Source organism: Nicotiana attenuata, chromosome 9 (genome assembly GCF_001879085.1).
Source record: "Nicotiana attenuata strain UT chromosome 9, NIATTr2, whole genome shotgun sequence".
In the NCBI taxonomy this organism is placed as follows: domain Eukaryota; kingdom Viridiplantae; phylum Streptophyta; class Magnoliopsida; order Solanales; family Solanaceae; genus Nicotiana; species Nicotiana attenuata.
The window spans coordinates 14,342,204-14,358,648 of record NC_031997.1 but is presented as its reverse complement, the minus strand read 5'-3'; the positions used below and the strand labels follow the sequence as shown (position 1 = coordinate 14,358,648).

The following is a 16,445-nucleotide window of genomic DNA, read 5'->3' as shown; positions in this document are numbered from 1 at the left end:
AAAGTACTTTTTTGGCCAAAAAAAAAAGTACTTTTGGCCTCCTAGAAGCTTGGCCAAACAGGCTCTTAGAGAGTTGGTTTTTTGGGCAGGCTGAAAATATGCGTACCGCACCATAATTGTGCGGCCGCAGGATGACAAGTACGGCCGCACTCACAATTATGCGGCCCGCAGAAGAGAAGAATTAGAGAGCCATGTTACGGTCCAAGTTCAAGTGTGCGGCCACACTCAGAAATGTGCAGTCCGCACAATCAAATGAAGTGCGGCCGCATCCCACTTTTCTGCGACCCCAGGAGGCCCAGTTGACCAGTCAAGCTCAACGTGCGGAGTGCACACATAATTGTGCGGCCGCATAACCTCTGCAAGGGCAATTTCGTCAAATATTTTCAGCTTAATATAAATAGAATTTTTATCATTTTTAGGTCAACTTGTATCAGTGTAGAGCACCTAAGCCATTTTTCTTTACTGTTTTGAATAATATTATACCAGATTAGCTTCTAAACATTAGATTTTCTTTCCCTAATCAATTATTATGCATTCTATCCTAACTTCTTCTTTAACTTCTTCATTTTTCATAAGTAGCTAATTTTCTAGCTAGGGTTGTGGCCCAACCCTAGTGTGGGTACTTAATGGGTGTTTGATTTAGGGCTTGTTTGTGATTGGGTTAGTGATATTTAGCATAGTTCATGCTTGAATTCAAGAATTAATGGTTGCAAACATTGATTCATGCCTGATTGACTTAGTCTCTACTTGAGAAAGAGAGACTAAGTCTAGAAAAACTTGGCTAACAAGAAAGTGGGGTGAACTCAAGAAATTGATAACCCCAATTAAAGGGTCAAATCTAGAGATAGTAAGACCCGACTTGAGCATATATCACTTGTTTTGTGCAATACCCATTTGGACTTTGAGAAAGCCAAATTGGGCAAAATTACTCAAACTACCGAGAGTATAGAGTGGATAATTGCGTGTGATTGCTATATTACAACCCCGACCAATCAAATTTGTCCTAGAGTTTACAACCCATTAGGTAACCACCTAGGTGGAAGTCACGACTCAAGATCTTTTATCATTTGAAAAACAACCAAAACCAAAAATATTGTCTTCTAGTTTTATAAATAAAATCAATAGCTTAAAGTAGAAGTAGAAACAACAAGCAAGAATGTGGAAGTGTAATTTGAGGCACATCATACAATTATACTAAATATATACCTAATTCCAATTCTAACTCCCTGTGGATTGACCCCGACTTGCGTTGGGTTTTATTATTTCATCGACCTCCTCGCTACCTATATTTGTGGTGTGAGTTTGGGCTACATCACCGTGCCACTTCATTCCTCTTATGACATCATTTCTTGGTAAGGATGAGAGTAAAAACACGAAGGGTTATGCCGTTCCATTTTCATATTGTATGTTATTTGTCCTCCTTGGTTGATTATTTATTTGATTGTCTTGTGTTGTCTTTCCTATGGTAGTTATCGTATCTTTTCCCCCTTTCGCATGTCCCCTCCCAACTGTACATATGAAATCTCTATTTTGCTACTATTTGGTACATATATCTATGTTTGTATAGGTTTAATTACGTGAGTGTCCTGTCATAGCCTCGTTTACCTCGTCATGGTTAGGCTCGACACTTACGGAGTACATTGGGTCGGTTGTACTCATACTACACTCTACATTTCTTGTGCATATTTTGGTACTAGTCCTAGATGTACGTGAGGTGCGCGGATTATCGCATTCGGAGACTTGAGGTAGATCTGGTGACATCCGCAAACCTTGAAGTCCCCTTTCTCTTTCCTCTTTTACTGTTCATTTTATTCAAAACAATTGCATTTATTTCAGACTCTATTTGTAGAACTTCTAGTAGTTCGTGTACTCGTGGCTCCGGATCTTTGGGAGTAGATGTTATTACATGATTTATGCTGGTGTTGTATTAGTTTGAGTACCTATCCCTCATTATTTGTCATCACTTTGTTTTAAACTATTAAGATTTGACTAGTTAACTATCTCACGTCGCCTTGCCTAGCAAGTGGATGTTAGGTGCCATCACGACCCCGAGGTTAGGATTCTGGTTCGTGACACCAGTCAAGAACTCCCATGTCTATAACACTACAAGAAAATAGGCCTTTAGCGAAGGGAAATATGGTCGTTAAAAGTCCAAATCCGGTCGTTATAAGTTAATAACGACCAGAAAAATCCGATCATCACCGGTCGTTAAAAGCTCCGACATTAAAAGTTAACGAACGGATTACAATGCGGTCGTTAAAGATCCTTTAGCGACGACATAATTTGCGGTCGTTATACATCCTTTTTAATGACCAGATTCTCCCTTCGTTAAATTGTTATCCAGTCGTTAAAAGTCTTTAAACAACAACTAATTCAGTCATTGGAAGTGCTTTTAGCGACCAATATTCCCTTCGTTATTTCTATTACTTTTATGAACCAAATTTACCTTTGTTAATGCCCATTTATCTGTTTGAGAAACCTATCATTAAGGAGCTTCAATGACCACATTTTTCTTTGCTAATGTAAAATTGTACACTAAATGTAAATACAAAAATTTAAATTAAATGTATAGAAATAATTATTTATATGCTTTCATACACACCCAACAACACTCTAAAATAAACCAAATACTTGGTCTCTTTGTCAATACAAAGAACTAAAGTGTCATATTTACTGGAAACCAATCTAAATCATATGACATCATTTTTAATAATTCCTAAGAAGAGAAAAAAAAATTACAACATATGTATAGCGTCTTTAAACCATTCCTAACAAAATATAAACCTCTTGTACTTGAAGTTGCTCTACACTTTCTTCAAGGATAGCTTCTTCGGACTTCAAATATTTGATCTGTTAACATAAGAAATGTATGCCACTTTAGTAATAAAGAATAAACAACTAATGAAGAAACATAGATCCATTAAAGTATAAACTAATGGCCATAAACAAGAAATTGAAATAGCACAACGATCAGATGACTAGTATTGATCAATTGCAAAAAAAACTGTTCTTTCTTTGAATAACAATTCCTTCTCATGGGGAGCAGCATATTGTTGGAAATTATAAAAAGACCTGTACACAAGTTTCATACACAATTTTTTTGATAACAATGCCTATTTTGTTTCTGCAAATATATTCTTCTCCCAAATCGTGTAACAATGTCTTGAAAACTTATTCTTATGCCCATTTAACTTTTCTTTTTTTTTCTTTTTTCACCGTGTTACTGTTGTTCTCAATGTGCTGCCTTTCATTTTTGTAGGTGACAGTTTGTCTATATATTACTTTTTATATTTGTAGCATATAAGCAGAGAATGAAAAAGAACAAAATTGGAGAGCTATTTGAATGATAATTTTGGAGGAGTGAAGCCGAAGCACTCGGAGGATGAGATGCTACGGCGATGGAGAAGCCTTTGTGGTGTAGTCAAGAATCCAAAACGGTCTGAATATTTGCATACATCAGAAGCTGATCCTGAAGTCATCAAATGGTCTGAATATTTGCACACACAATTTTAACCAGGCAATTCAATCCACAGTCATCAAATAACTTAAGACCTCTACAGTGAAAAATCAGGCACACAATTTGCAACAGAAGGTTCATTGAGTAGTACGATATGGCTGAAGAACCAACAGCAACAACCTTCTCTACAAACTGCATACTTATATAATAAGCATTTTCAGAGAATTCCATATGCATTTGGACAATTTTCGATATAAGCATTTTTAGAGAATTCCATATGCATTCGGACAATTTTCTTAGCCTATTTTCTATCATCAGAGATGTTAATATAAACAGGTGTGTGCTATCGAGTTTTATTCTTAATTTGTAAATGGTTCTTCTGAAAAGTTTTTTCTTTGCGAACACTAGATATTCTTGATAGAATATTAAAAACATATTCTTCTTTTCATGTATGTTTTTAATAGAACGAATGTTACCTTTTTCTCTTTTAAATTGTTAATTATCCCCTGTCCTTTGTATATTTTTGGTTTATAGGTTAACTAATTCTGTCTATTAAGTGTTCATTCCAAAAGCTTTAGTATTACTTTCTGGCTTTCACATTAGTCTGGAATTTCCTATTCAACCAAAAAGAATTTGGACTAGCCTAGTAATACTAGCAAATTATATGCATGAAATAAGCATTTAGCCTAAGCTATATTCCTTCACCCATATCAGCAAGGAAAAATCTCCTTCAAGTATAACCAAATGATGTGGAGATCTTCTAATCCCAAAATAGCTTAATACTAGCAAATTATATAATGATATAAGCATTTACCCTAAGCTATATTCTTCCATTTACTAATCTATGTCTGGTAAAGGTAAAATGAGGAAGAGCATGAACAGAAAAGGAGCTGGGACATTTTCTTTGCTTGTTTAATTACCCTTTACTGTGTGCTGCAAAAATTTCCACATGAGCATTGCAATAATTTTATTAAAGACTATAATAGGATTTCAATCTACTAACATGTTAAATGATTCAATCTACTGCTAATGTGTGATAAAGGCTGATCAAATACTGCACTTGCAAGTTGCGCGTATTTACTGTCTTACACATCATATTTACTCTCTAGCCCTTCCAAGCATCCGTGATTCATTTTCCTTTTTAGTAGCATTCAACTTCTCTAATAATGTAGATTTCGAGGAGTTACCACCTTTCAACTCCTAAACGGTTATCCCACCACCAAATCCAACTATATGACTCTTGCGTTGAGGTCCAAAGCACCTCTCTACAACCTTAATGTTTGTAAGAGACGATTCAGATTGCACCACTTCTTGGATTTTAGCCTATAAAATGAAAGATAATTTTTATTAAACTACTGCAACACAGTAAACAAATGATGTAAAATAAAATTTTACATTGGTTTCAGGTTCAACAAGCTTGCTATCCTTCTTACGAGTCTAAAAAGATAGTATCCACATCTGGTGGATTGCCATCTTTACCTCCCTTCACAATAAAATAAACAAGTCAAAGAAATATTTTTAACAAGGATGTGATTTCTTAACAGAATTGCAAGATTTACTCACTAATTCATAAATGATCTCTCTAATTGGGTTACTACCCGTACGATGAGGCATACTCAACTTAGACCTATTGATCGAGTTTCTTGCACTTTTTTTCCTAAATTGAGAACACACCGAAAAATATGGTTAGCCACTTAATACAACAAGATTTTGATAAATAGTTATGAAATCATATGTTAAATTTTTATGTTAAACAGTGCTCCTTGACAGTGGCAATGGTCTTAGTGTAAGGAAGCAAGCAACATAAATATGGCACATGCCGCAGGGACCCACTCGGATGACTGGTTTTGAGGCAGGCGTCTTCTATGGGCAAAACCACTAAAGAAAAAAATCTATTCAATTAGCAAAAAAGGAGAAAGAGGTATTCGAACCCTCGATAGTTCTTTGTTAAAACTATACCGGTTTTCAAGACCGGGGCTATCAACCCCATTGCTACCCCATTTGGCATATCTTTTAGAGCATCACAAAATGACTTAGACTTAATATCAGCAAACATGAACTTATCCAGTAAACTAGAAAAAAAAAATTAACCACCTGTTTGTATCAAAAGAGATGATAAATAGCTTATAAAGGTTATTATACGAGTTCTAATTGAAAGAGAGGGCAGATTCTTAAGTCTGTGACTTTGGATATGAAAGTGGAAGATTGGTCCTATTGTGGAAACTTTATCATCCACAACAGTGTCATAGATAAGCCATGACAGATTCAGACCACAGTGTGCTGCACATATTGCTTCCCTATATTGGTCTGTCAAAAAGCTATTACATTGTAAATATGTTCAATTCTTTATTACTATGTAATATCATCAAAAGTTGGTCTAACTTTTAATATGTTATTGTTCTAGATCAAAATCTTCACTCAAAGATCAAGGGAAAAATGGAGAAGATAAAACAAATCAGCAAAAGGTCGTCAATAACTCTTTGGCATTCGTTCCTATAGAGTTGCCAAAGCCAAAAGAAAATAGTGATCCCGTTGTTAGTGGTGACACCGCTGTGAGAGAAGTTCTTAATGCACCGAGGCATGCTAAAGAGAAACTTCAAAGTCATATGGAGAGAAGAAGTATGATTAAAGTTGGCTAATTTATATGACAATTTGTTCATGGCATACTGGATACTTATGAGACATTAAAAATCTGATTCTGCATGATTTTACCATACTAGAGTAATATTGTAGTTGTTAAACATATATTGTTAATCAAGATCTGAGGTGGTTGAGGTTATTGTAGAGATAGATGTATAGAACTATAGATAATGAAGTACCAACCTTGATGATATTATATTATGTTCAAGCAAACTGAGGAGTTCACTGCTGCCATGTAATATTCTTGCAATAAAGGACATAATTTGGTGATAAACTTTCTATCCCAATTGAAAAGGGTCAAGGCTCTGTCCCACTGGTGATCATCAAGTCATATTTGGTTGGTAAGTAAAAATTATTTATAACAACCAAGAAGCATAGAGACACTGAAAAGGAGAGAAATGTGGAGGTTCACCTTGTATTACATAGACAGGAAAAAGATTGTCTTCAAACAATCTGAGATCTCATATGACGCCAAATTACCCAAAAAAGATCATTTGGAAAGAACTTCCAAAACTCAATTTTGTTTTTGTAATTAACCAACTATTCAATGCGATGATGTAAGCTCACAAGTATTTCCTTTTCATTTGTGAAAGAAGAAATGGAGAATAAAAATTAATAAAGTAATGCTTTAAATCCTTACAGTAACAGCTTCTCGCATGTGTTGCGGCTTATATTCTTCGTTTTCTACCCATGAGTGTATGTGCAATGGACACATATTACGATCACGAACCAATATACATAAGTGTCTCGTAAATAAGACATGATTCTTTCCAACAACTCGATTGTGGTAAAAAGTAACGCTCAACTTTTCTCCAACTTTGAGTCCTGCAACTTTTTTAGACCTATTCGCTCCTCTCACCTTTTTTGCCTTTTCAGATTCACATGACCCTGCAAATTTCAATTTAAGTCATATATAAAAGAGTTTTTATACAATAACAATAGTAAGATACTTATTTCGCATCTCTGACTGCCTTGCATCACTTCTTCCTCATGAGGAAGGGGAGCATATCAAAATCAGGAGGCGCAAAACTATCACTATGAGTTAGCTTATTCTGATCAGAAGCTAATACACTAAAAATTTTACTTTTGCTAATCGAACCTCTCTGTTCAACATTTACTCTTATAGATCCGAATGCTCTAAAGCTTTGCCCTCATCACCTTGCTAAGATACCAGGTGGAACGTACACAGGCTTCACAATCTTGGAAGTTGATTCCATTTTACACGTCTGAGATTTTAATGTATTCATGTCAACCTAGTACAATTAAAAAAATAGAGTAATAGATGTCTATCATATCAGTTCATCATATATGAACATATGACAGAAAAACTTAGAGATAACAAAAATTTAGCAAGTCAGAGTCATCATATAAGAACATGTAATCAGTTAGGAGAAAATCCACAAGTAGAGTGTTAGAAACCTTTTCTGAAGTAGTAAATCAAATGGAATCCAGTATGAAACTTTCATCTGCCACTGTTCCTCCCACAATATTCTTTATCATAAACTTAACTCCAATATCCAGCAGGCTCAACTCACAGAGTCCACGAATCACATAGTGGCATGTTAATTTATCTGGTGCAAAACCTTTTTTTCTAAGTGAATGATAAAATTAGAGCACTCAGATATTTTTTTCTAGTCTCGAGTAGCCTCGTAATAAAATACTATATGAAGCCAAGTGCCTCTGTAAGGTTTCCTCCTCTGCATATTCCCTTTAGTAAGCTTGCATTGGTGTACAAGCTAGGTTGACTACCCAAGTTAATCATTTCGTCAAACCAGGATAGTGATTTTAACCCTTCATCTATACTTCCATAGCAATCAATAATAGAAGTAAAAGCAATAGAACTAGGAACAAGACCAATCTTATGCATGTGATGTATGAGATCCTCTCCCTCTCTTACTCTTCCACATGTACACAGAGAAGATATTAGTGAGTTGCATATGAAAGTGTTAGGACTATGGCCTGATTTTTGCATCATTACATAGAGTCTGAATGCTTTTAGAGGATCTTGCTGCTTACAAAAGTTGTAGATCAAATTAGAGTCTACCACATTATTTGGAAAAAAAAACTCCAAACTTGTACATATTACTTAATATCTCCATTGCTGTATTTAGCATTCCAGCTTTACAAAATCCATTTAGAAGCACCGAGTATGAAATAACATCAAGACATATACTCCTCTCAAACATTTCCTCAAGTAAAGGTACAACTTCTCCAAGTGACCCCATTTTGCACATCCCTTCTATTAACATTGTATATGCAATATGACTAGGAGATATTCTATCCAACTTCATCTTCTTGAGGATATTTCTTGCAGAAACCAATACGCCATGCTTGTAGAAACCATTCAAGAGAGCCCCATAACGAACTTCATTGGGCCATAAACCTCTTGCATCTATTTCATTCAGCATTTCTTGAGCCTCTTTAAGATTTCTTACTCGACAATGCCCATCAATCAAAGCATTGAAAGTGATACATTTGGTGAAAGATTTAACTTCAACGTCCCATGAAAAATCTTCATCGCAACATCAATCTTACCCTCTTTCACAAACCCATTAATAAGAGTGTTATAGGTGATATGATTCGGAACAATCAATCTCTTCCTCATCTTCCTCAATACTAAATAACCATTAGAACTCCTATTATTCCTACATAAATCATCTATAAACATATTGTACGTATAAACATCAGCCTCAAGACCCTTAGATTCTTGCAATCGATTAATTCTAAAGCTGCTTTATACCTGTCCTTTTTGCAATATGTGACGACCCGACCCGTCGTCTCATGAGAACCGCTCTGTTTTCCCTATTTCCTGCTTCATTATGCTTCATTATCAGTGTCTTATGTGAACGAGTTGAATTGGGTTGATTTTTGGAAGGAAATGAGACACTTAGTCTCTTTAAGGAAGGCTTGTTTTGGAAAAGTCAACCGGATGTTGACCTATGAGTTAGAGGGCTCGGATATGGATTCCGATGATTCGGTTAGCTTCGGGGGATGATTTATGACTTAGGAGTGTGATCGGAAGTGATTTTGGAGGTCCGGTGTAGAATTAGGCTTGAATTGGCGAAGTTAGTATTTTGGCGAATTCCGGTTGATAGGCGAGATTTTGATCCGAGGTTCGGAATGGAATTCTGAGAGTTGCTATAGCTTCGTTAGGTGATTTGGGATGTGTGTGCAAAATTTCAGGTTATTCGGAGGTGATTTAGTTGGGTTTTTGATCAAATGCGTGTTTCGGAAGTTTTAGAAAAACTTAGGCTTGAATCCGATGTAAATTTGGTGTTTTCATGTTAGTTTTGGTGTTTTGAGAGTGCAACTCAGTTTGAATGATCATATGTGACGTGTTAGTATGTTTGTATGCGGTCCCGAGGAGCTCGGGTGAGTTTCAGATAGGTTTGGGCTGCGTTGTGCTCGTTTTTCTTATGCTTCGACGTCGTTTCTTCAAGCATAAATGATATCATATTGAATAAATGAGCTCCGATTACTGTTTTGAATGAAGCATTAGATCCGTATTGTAATTACGGACCCTTAGCAAAAAGAATTGTCGAATTTGGACATCGTATGAGGATTTTATGGCCATTTTACCAAGGTTGCCCAGATTTTCAGTTTAATGACGAAATTGCCCCTGACGGCGTATTAAAAACCTGCACTATTTGCAAATCTTAAAACCTACATATCTCCTTCATTATAAGGTCAAATTGAGTGATTCAAAAGCCTAAATTCATTAGAATTTCACAAGGAATCCATTGGGAGCAGTAAAACGCGTGAATAGTATACCTATAATGAGGAGGTCGAGTTTTCTTCCAATTTTTGAACGGGAAGAAGCTTCTGAGGCGATTTTTAAGAGACAAAATCAGTGGGTATCACAGAGGTAAGTGATTTGATTATTAAAACTCGTTTATGGGTGATTATAGACCATAATCCCAGCCTTTAATTCATGAAAAACAGTAGAAAAATAAGATTTTGGGGCCTGAGATTATGAGACCTTTAGGGGTCGATTTGAGGGGTCAAACGGACTCCGATTTTGGTGTTCTTTATATGTACGGAATCGGGAGAAGATGAAGAACACTTTTCTGTAAAAATTTCTGAGTTTCGAGATGTGGGACCGGGGCTCGGGTTTTTGCTAATTTCGTGATTTTAGCTATTTTTCGATTGTTTTCGATTGGGTATTGTCCCATTAGAATATTGTGATGTATTCGTTGTGGTTTTGATCAGATTCGGTACGCGAGGAGGTCAATTCGAAAGGCAAGGGCATAGCGAGCTAGCACTTTGGCCGGCTTGAGGTGAGTAATAGATGTAAATGCTGTTCTGAGGGTTTGAAACCCCGTGTTTGCACTTCGTAGTGCTATATTGAGGTGACTTGCACGCCGGGTAGCGAGCGTGGGGTAGAGCACCGTTGGGGATTGTGACTTGGTCCGTCCCGGTAGATGAATATACTGCGCATTTGACTGAAATTCACTTATTATCATTTTAATTGAGCTAATTGTTATGTTTGGGCTTCGTGCCAATTGATTAAATCCTTCAGGGATTATTATTACTGGTTTCTTACCATTTTTACATATCATTGAACTCAGTCCTGGTATTTAATACTGTTTTGCAAACTCAGCCACTTTTTCTTAAACTTGAAACTTAATTAATATTTTTAATGAAGTTTGGGCTGAATATTTCTATATGATTGTGCCCGAGGGGCTTATGTGATTTTGGACTGAGCATGGGATCGGGCTGCACGTCGCAGCAGTATGATACTGATATTGATATGAGGCCGAGAGCCTAGTTGATGCCACGATATGGCTTATTATTGCGCTTGGGCAGTAAGGGGCCCCTCCCGGAGTCTGCACACCCCCAGTGAGCGTCGTCGACGATAAATAAATGGAGCGGGCTGCACGCCGCAGCGGGTACTGGAGAGTACCGGTCTATGTGTTGCATTGCATACTATTAATTGTCATTTATCTACTTATCTGCTGTGATATTTCTATAATTGTTTTCATTGTTTTACTGAATTTTATGTTGCTGGGTTCAAGTTGCTGTATTTATAGAATTACTTTGTGCCTATTCAGGATTTCTTATTCTCAGTCTTTATTTATGTTTATTACTCACTGAGTTGGAAGTACTCACTTTACTCTCTGCACCTCGTGTGCAGATTCAGGTGCACCCACTGAGGCTGAGTGAGACTTTCTCTGTCGAGCATCATATCCGGGAGCATCAAGGTAGCTGCATGACGTCCACAGTCCTGATCTTCCCACCTATCCTATTTATTTTATTCCGCATTTCTTCAAACTATTATGTAGTAGGTTGAAACTCGTATATTAGAGGCTCAGACTTGTGACACCGGATTCTTCGGGCTGTTTAATTACTTTATTACTTAGGATTTCGCATATTTTACTTTATTTCAGATATTCAGTATGGTGACTTAGTAATTTATCCATGTTAAATAAATTCATGAGTTGTATAAATGGTCAAGGTTATTGAATTGGTCGGGCTTGCCTAGCAATGTGTTGGGCGCCATCACGACCGGGGTTGGGGTCGTGACAAGTTGGTATCAGAACCTAGGTTACTTGGTCTCGCGAGTCATGAGCCGGTTGGTAGAGTCCCGTGGATCGGTACAGAGACGTCTGTACTTATCCTCGAGAGGCTGCCGAACCTTTAGGAAAATTTCATATTCTTGAAACTCTTGTCGTGCGGCTTTGTTGAACTGAGAACAAAATCTTTATTATTCTATTCTCTCACAGATGGTGAGGACACGAGCTGCCGGACGTGATGGACGACCACCAGTGCCACCTACTGAGGCCGCCAGAGGCCATGGACGCGGTCGTGGTCGTGGCCAAAATGGAATATCTTGCAAGAAATTCAGGAGCCATTCAGCTTCTTCACCGGCCTTATCTAAAGCTATGAATTCAGATTCAATTGTAGAACGGGCGATGCACGTTTGTTTGGATGATTTCCAAGACACTGCTCCACCCCCAATTGTGAAAACATATCCACTCGTGGATTTAACTTCAGATGATCCGGTGATCCAATTTGCATCACTATATCCCTCGATCACAAAAGGATATTTGTAATAATGCAAAGCATAATTCTGGATATGTTTCAGATACCCCAAAACTCGTTTCATTGCCATCTAATGTATTTGGTTGGGATTACTTGTAAACCGACTCAGTTTGCTAATAGCACATGCTATATCTGGTCGCGTACAATTCATGATATACATCAAACTTCCCAATACTCTTGCATAGTCCAGTTGTGAGTCACTTTCACCTTCATTCTTTTGAAGTGCATAACTCACGTCAATTGGAGTCTTGGCAATTTTGAAATCCAAATACTTGAACTTGTCAAGTACCTTTTCAATGTAGTGAGACTGTGATAATGCTAGACCTTGTGGAGTCTTGTGAATTCTGATTCCTAAGATCACATCAGCAACTGCTAAGTCTTTCATGTTGAATTTGCTAGCCAACATGCACTTTGTAGCATTTATATTTGCCGTACTTTTGCTTATTATCAACATGTCATCAGCATATAAAAAAACAATGACTTCATGACCTGGAGTATTTTTAATGTAAACACATTTGTCACACTCGTTGATTTTAAATCCATTTGCCTACATTGTTTGGTCAAATTTTGCATGCCATTGTTTGGTGCTTGTTTAAGTCCATAAAGCGACTTAACAAGTTTGCACACTTTCTTTTATTTACCGGGAATCACAAAACCCTCAGGTTGTTCCATGTAAATCTCTTCCTCCAATTCTCTATTTAGGAAAGTTGTTTTAACATCCATTTGATGGATTTCAAGACCATACACGGCCGCTAGTGCCACTAACACCTTAATAGATGTTATCCTTGTTACTGGCGAGTAAGTGTCAAAGTAATCAAGGCCTTTCTTTTGTCTATAACTTTTGACAACAAGTCTTGCCTTATATTTGTCAATAGTGCCATCAGCTTTAATTATCCATTTAAAGATCCATTTCGAACCTAAAGGCTTATTTCCTGGAGGAAGATCAACCAATTCCCATGTATGGTTATCCAAAATTGATTGAATCTCACTATTGACTGCCTCTTTCCAAAATGCTGAATCAGAAGACGACATAGCTGCTTTAAAAGTTTGAGGCTCATTTTCAAGCAAGAATATCACAAAATCTGGTCCAAAGGAAGTAGATGTTCTTTGACGTTTGCTACGCCTTGGATCTTCTATACTTGGAGTATTTTCCTTTGGTTCTTCTCGAGGTCGTTTAGGTCTTGCACTTAACGACTCGCATTCAGTTTTATACAGATAGATGCTTTCAAAGAATTCAGCATTATCTGATTCCATTACCGTATTAACATGAATCTCGGGATTATCGGATTTATGAACCAAAAACCGACATGCTTTACTGTTTGTAGCATATCCAATGAAAACGCAATCTACTGTTTTTGGTCCGATTTTAACCCTTTTAGGTAAAGGAACTTGTACCTTTGCTAGACACCCCCACACTTTGAAATATTTCAAGTTGGGTTTTCTTATTTTCCATTTTTCATATGGAATCGAATGCATTTTGCTGTGGGGTAATCTGTTGAGTATTCGGTTAGCTGTAAGGAGAGCTTTCCCCCACAAACTCTGCGGTAATCCGAAAATTATTAATAAAGAATTCATCATTTTCTTTAATGTCCGATTTTTCCTTTCCGCAATTCCGTTGGATTGAGGTGTGTAAAGTGCAGTAGTTTGATAGATAATTCCATATTCCGAACATATTTCTGCAAATGGAGATTTATATTCTCCACCTCTATCACTTCTAATCATTTTGATCTTTTTATTGAATTGCTTCATCCTTACTATTAAGCAAATAAACATAACAATATCTAGTGCAATCGTCAATAAAAGTAATAAAATACTTTTTTCCACCTCGAGATAGTGTCAACTTCATATCGTAAATGTCAATATGAATTAAGTCTAAAGGATTTGAATTCCTTTCAACAGACTTATAAGGATGTTTTACAANAATTAACATAAAAAGGATACAATTTCGAACCTTTCGTGATGAGAAAAAACTCGAAGATGAGCAGTTGTTATCAATGGAGGTGACCACCAGTTTCTCTAATACGATGATATTAACGTTTGAACACCAGCAGTTTCGCTGAATTTTACTTCGCAAGAGAAATAGCAGTTGTAGGTTTACCGAAATAAGTGTTCACAAGTGTTGGAGAAGCCTTAGGATTTTTCTTTCTTTTCTAAGGGGAGGTTGGCAGATCCAGGCGTGGATTTGGGAAAAAAGAGGGAAACGTTAGCGCCACTTTTTATTAATTAATTATTTAACGACGGGCTATGCTATATTTTAAGGGCCGAATATTATCCCCTCGTTAATATTGAGCTAATAATTCGTTTCAACGACCGGAAAAATATTTGGTTGCTATAAGTACACTTATAACGACCGGATTCATGTCCCTTCGTTAAGAAGTGGTCGTTAAAAATCAAATTTCTTGTAGTGTAAGATGAAGGTAGCTGAAATGAGGATGTTGAGATGGATGTCCGGGCATACCAGGTTAGATAGAATTAGAAATGAAGTTATCCGGGACAAGGTGGGTGTGGCCCCTGTGAAGGACAAGATGCGGGAGGCGAGACTTAGATGGTTCGAGCATATGATGAGGATTAACACAGATGCTCCGGTGAGGAGGCGCGAGAGGTTGGCCCTGGAGGGCCTGAGGAGAGGTAGAGCATGCCGAAGAAGTATTGGGGAGAGGTGATTAGGCAGGATATGGCGTTGCTCCAGCTTACTGAGGACATTACCATGGATAGCAAGGTATGGAGGTTGAGAATAAAGGTAAAGGGTTAAGTTAGGTAGCCGAGTGTTGTCATATCTGTGTATTGTCGTGTCCTTCGACTTCTGTTATTACTTGTTGTTGCTTTCGTTTCAGCTTTCTAATTACAGTACTTACTGTTAGTTTTGTATTTTTGCTCTGGTTTTCCGATTGATATGCTTGTTGTTGTCCTTCTTTTATCTTTTCGGAGCTGAGGGTCTACTAGAAACAACCTCTCTGCCTTCTTGGAGGTAAGGGTAAGGTCTGCGTACGCTCTACCCTCCCCAGACCCCACTAGTGAAATTATACTGGGTGGTTGCTGTTGTTGTCGTCGTCTCATTTGTTATCTTTTCTTTCCTTTTTCCTTTTTCACCTTTAGGAAAGTCCCAAGCAAAGTCATTAATTTTTTCCATAAAAAGAAACCTTTGATCACCATCAAAATTACTTATGTTATTCTTTCTTTTTGTTAAGATGTATAAGTTAAAGAGAGAAGAGAGTAGTTTAAAATTGATGGACGAACAACAAATGATAAGAACTTTTCAAAAAGAAAATCAACAAACTTAATGTGGTTTTGTATAATTGTATGGGTCAGAATTCGACCCCACGATAATTAACGAGGCTAATCCCGTTTTAAGTTAATTCATGATTAATTAGTGGCACGACCATTCAGAGTTGACGATGTTCAGCCCGCATCTGGTTCGATCGACAAGGCCATGGCCTATCCGCCACCATAAAGGCGAGATCCCAACGTGGTCACGGCCACTTATTGCCAGCTCACGAAGCTCACAGCTATAAATACCAAGAGATGGAACCCTAGAAGGGGGGGCTTCTTCGTGACCACTATTGAGAGAGAAAAAAGGGACAACAATACCCAAAATTATGGGCAAGAGGAACACCATTGTAAGGCTCTGAACCTCTCCATGGAGAGGCAGACCAAACCAATATTATCAATAAAGGTTTCTAATGTTTCTCCCCCTAATCCTGAGTATTAATAGTTGTTTCCTTCATTTGGTCCAACGGATTATTACGGTTTGCTATGATTTTCCCGTGATTTATTTATATTATTTTATACTCATAAGATATGTGATAACTTTTGAGCAAATAATTTGGCGCCGTCTGTGGGGATTTCATAGCAAAATCGCGTAGTTCTTCCATGGATCAAAAGGAAAGAAACGCCGGAAAAAGAAGAACAACCCCGCATAAACAAGCCAAAGCGGCATATCAGGCAGATGGAACTCGAAGATCTCAAATCAAGATCTAAGTCCTCTCTCTCTCTCCGATCTCAGATAGTGCAAACAAAAAGAAGAAGCCCCCCCCCTCCTAAGGGAAGGTCTCTGTAAGGCATCTCCCGCATCCCTGATACGAGCTCCGGCCAGAAACCGGCACGGAGAGATCTCGAGTCGAGAGTCGCCTCAAGACAGCCTATAAACCCTGGTTGGGAAGACAACGGATGAGCCGCTCAAGGTCTCGAATCCAAATCGAGCTTCAGCACTCAATACCCACAATATGGGACTCAGGCTATGTGCCTTCGCCAAAAAGTTCAACTACGGTTGAACCAAGACAGGCTATGCGCCTTCGCCAACAAGTTC

The 16,445-nt window shown here is 37.6% G+C and overlaps 1 protein-coding gene across 1 annotated transcript; it reads right to left on the bottom strand.

The window, feature by feature from the left end:
- LOC109232538 (pentatricopeptide repeat-containing protein At1g12775, mitochondrial-like) lies at positions 226-8,505 on the bottom strand. The gene is made up of 6 exons (XM_019398304.1): positions 8,184-8,505; positions 6,957-6,985; positions 4,664-4,780; positions 3,515-3,649; positions 2,785-2,850; positions 226-387 (listed from the first exon to the last, which is right to left on the bottom strand). Exons 1-6 carry the CDS (start codon positions 8,503-8,505, stop codon positions 226-228), a joined length of 831 nt encoding a protein of 276 aa, XP_019253849.1.

Excerpts from the sequence above, each read along its gene's own strand:
- LOC109232538 (XM_019398304.1), bottom strand. The coding sequence starts at position 8,505 with ATGCTGAATGAAATAGATGCAAGAGGTTTATGGCCCAATGAAGTTCGT. Across the intron at positions 4,781-6,956 it reads AATCTGAAAAGGCAAAAAAG|GCTAAAATCCAAGAAGTGGT; the intron begins GTGAGAGGAGCG and ends TTCATTTTATAG. Across the intron at positions 388-2,784 it reads AGCAACTTCAAGTACAAGAG|CTGAAAATATTTGACGAAAT; the intron begins GTTTATATTTTG and ends ATTTATATTAAG.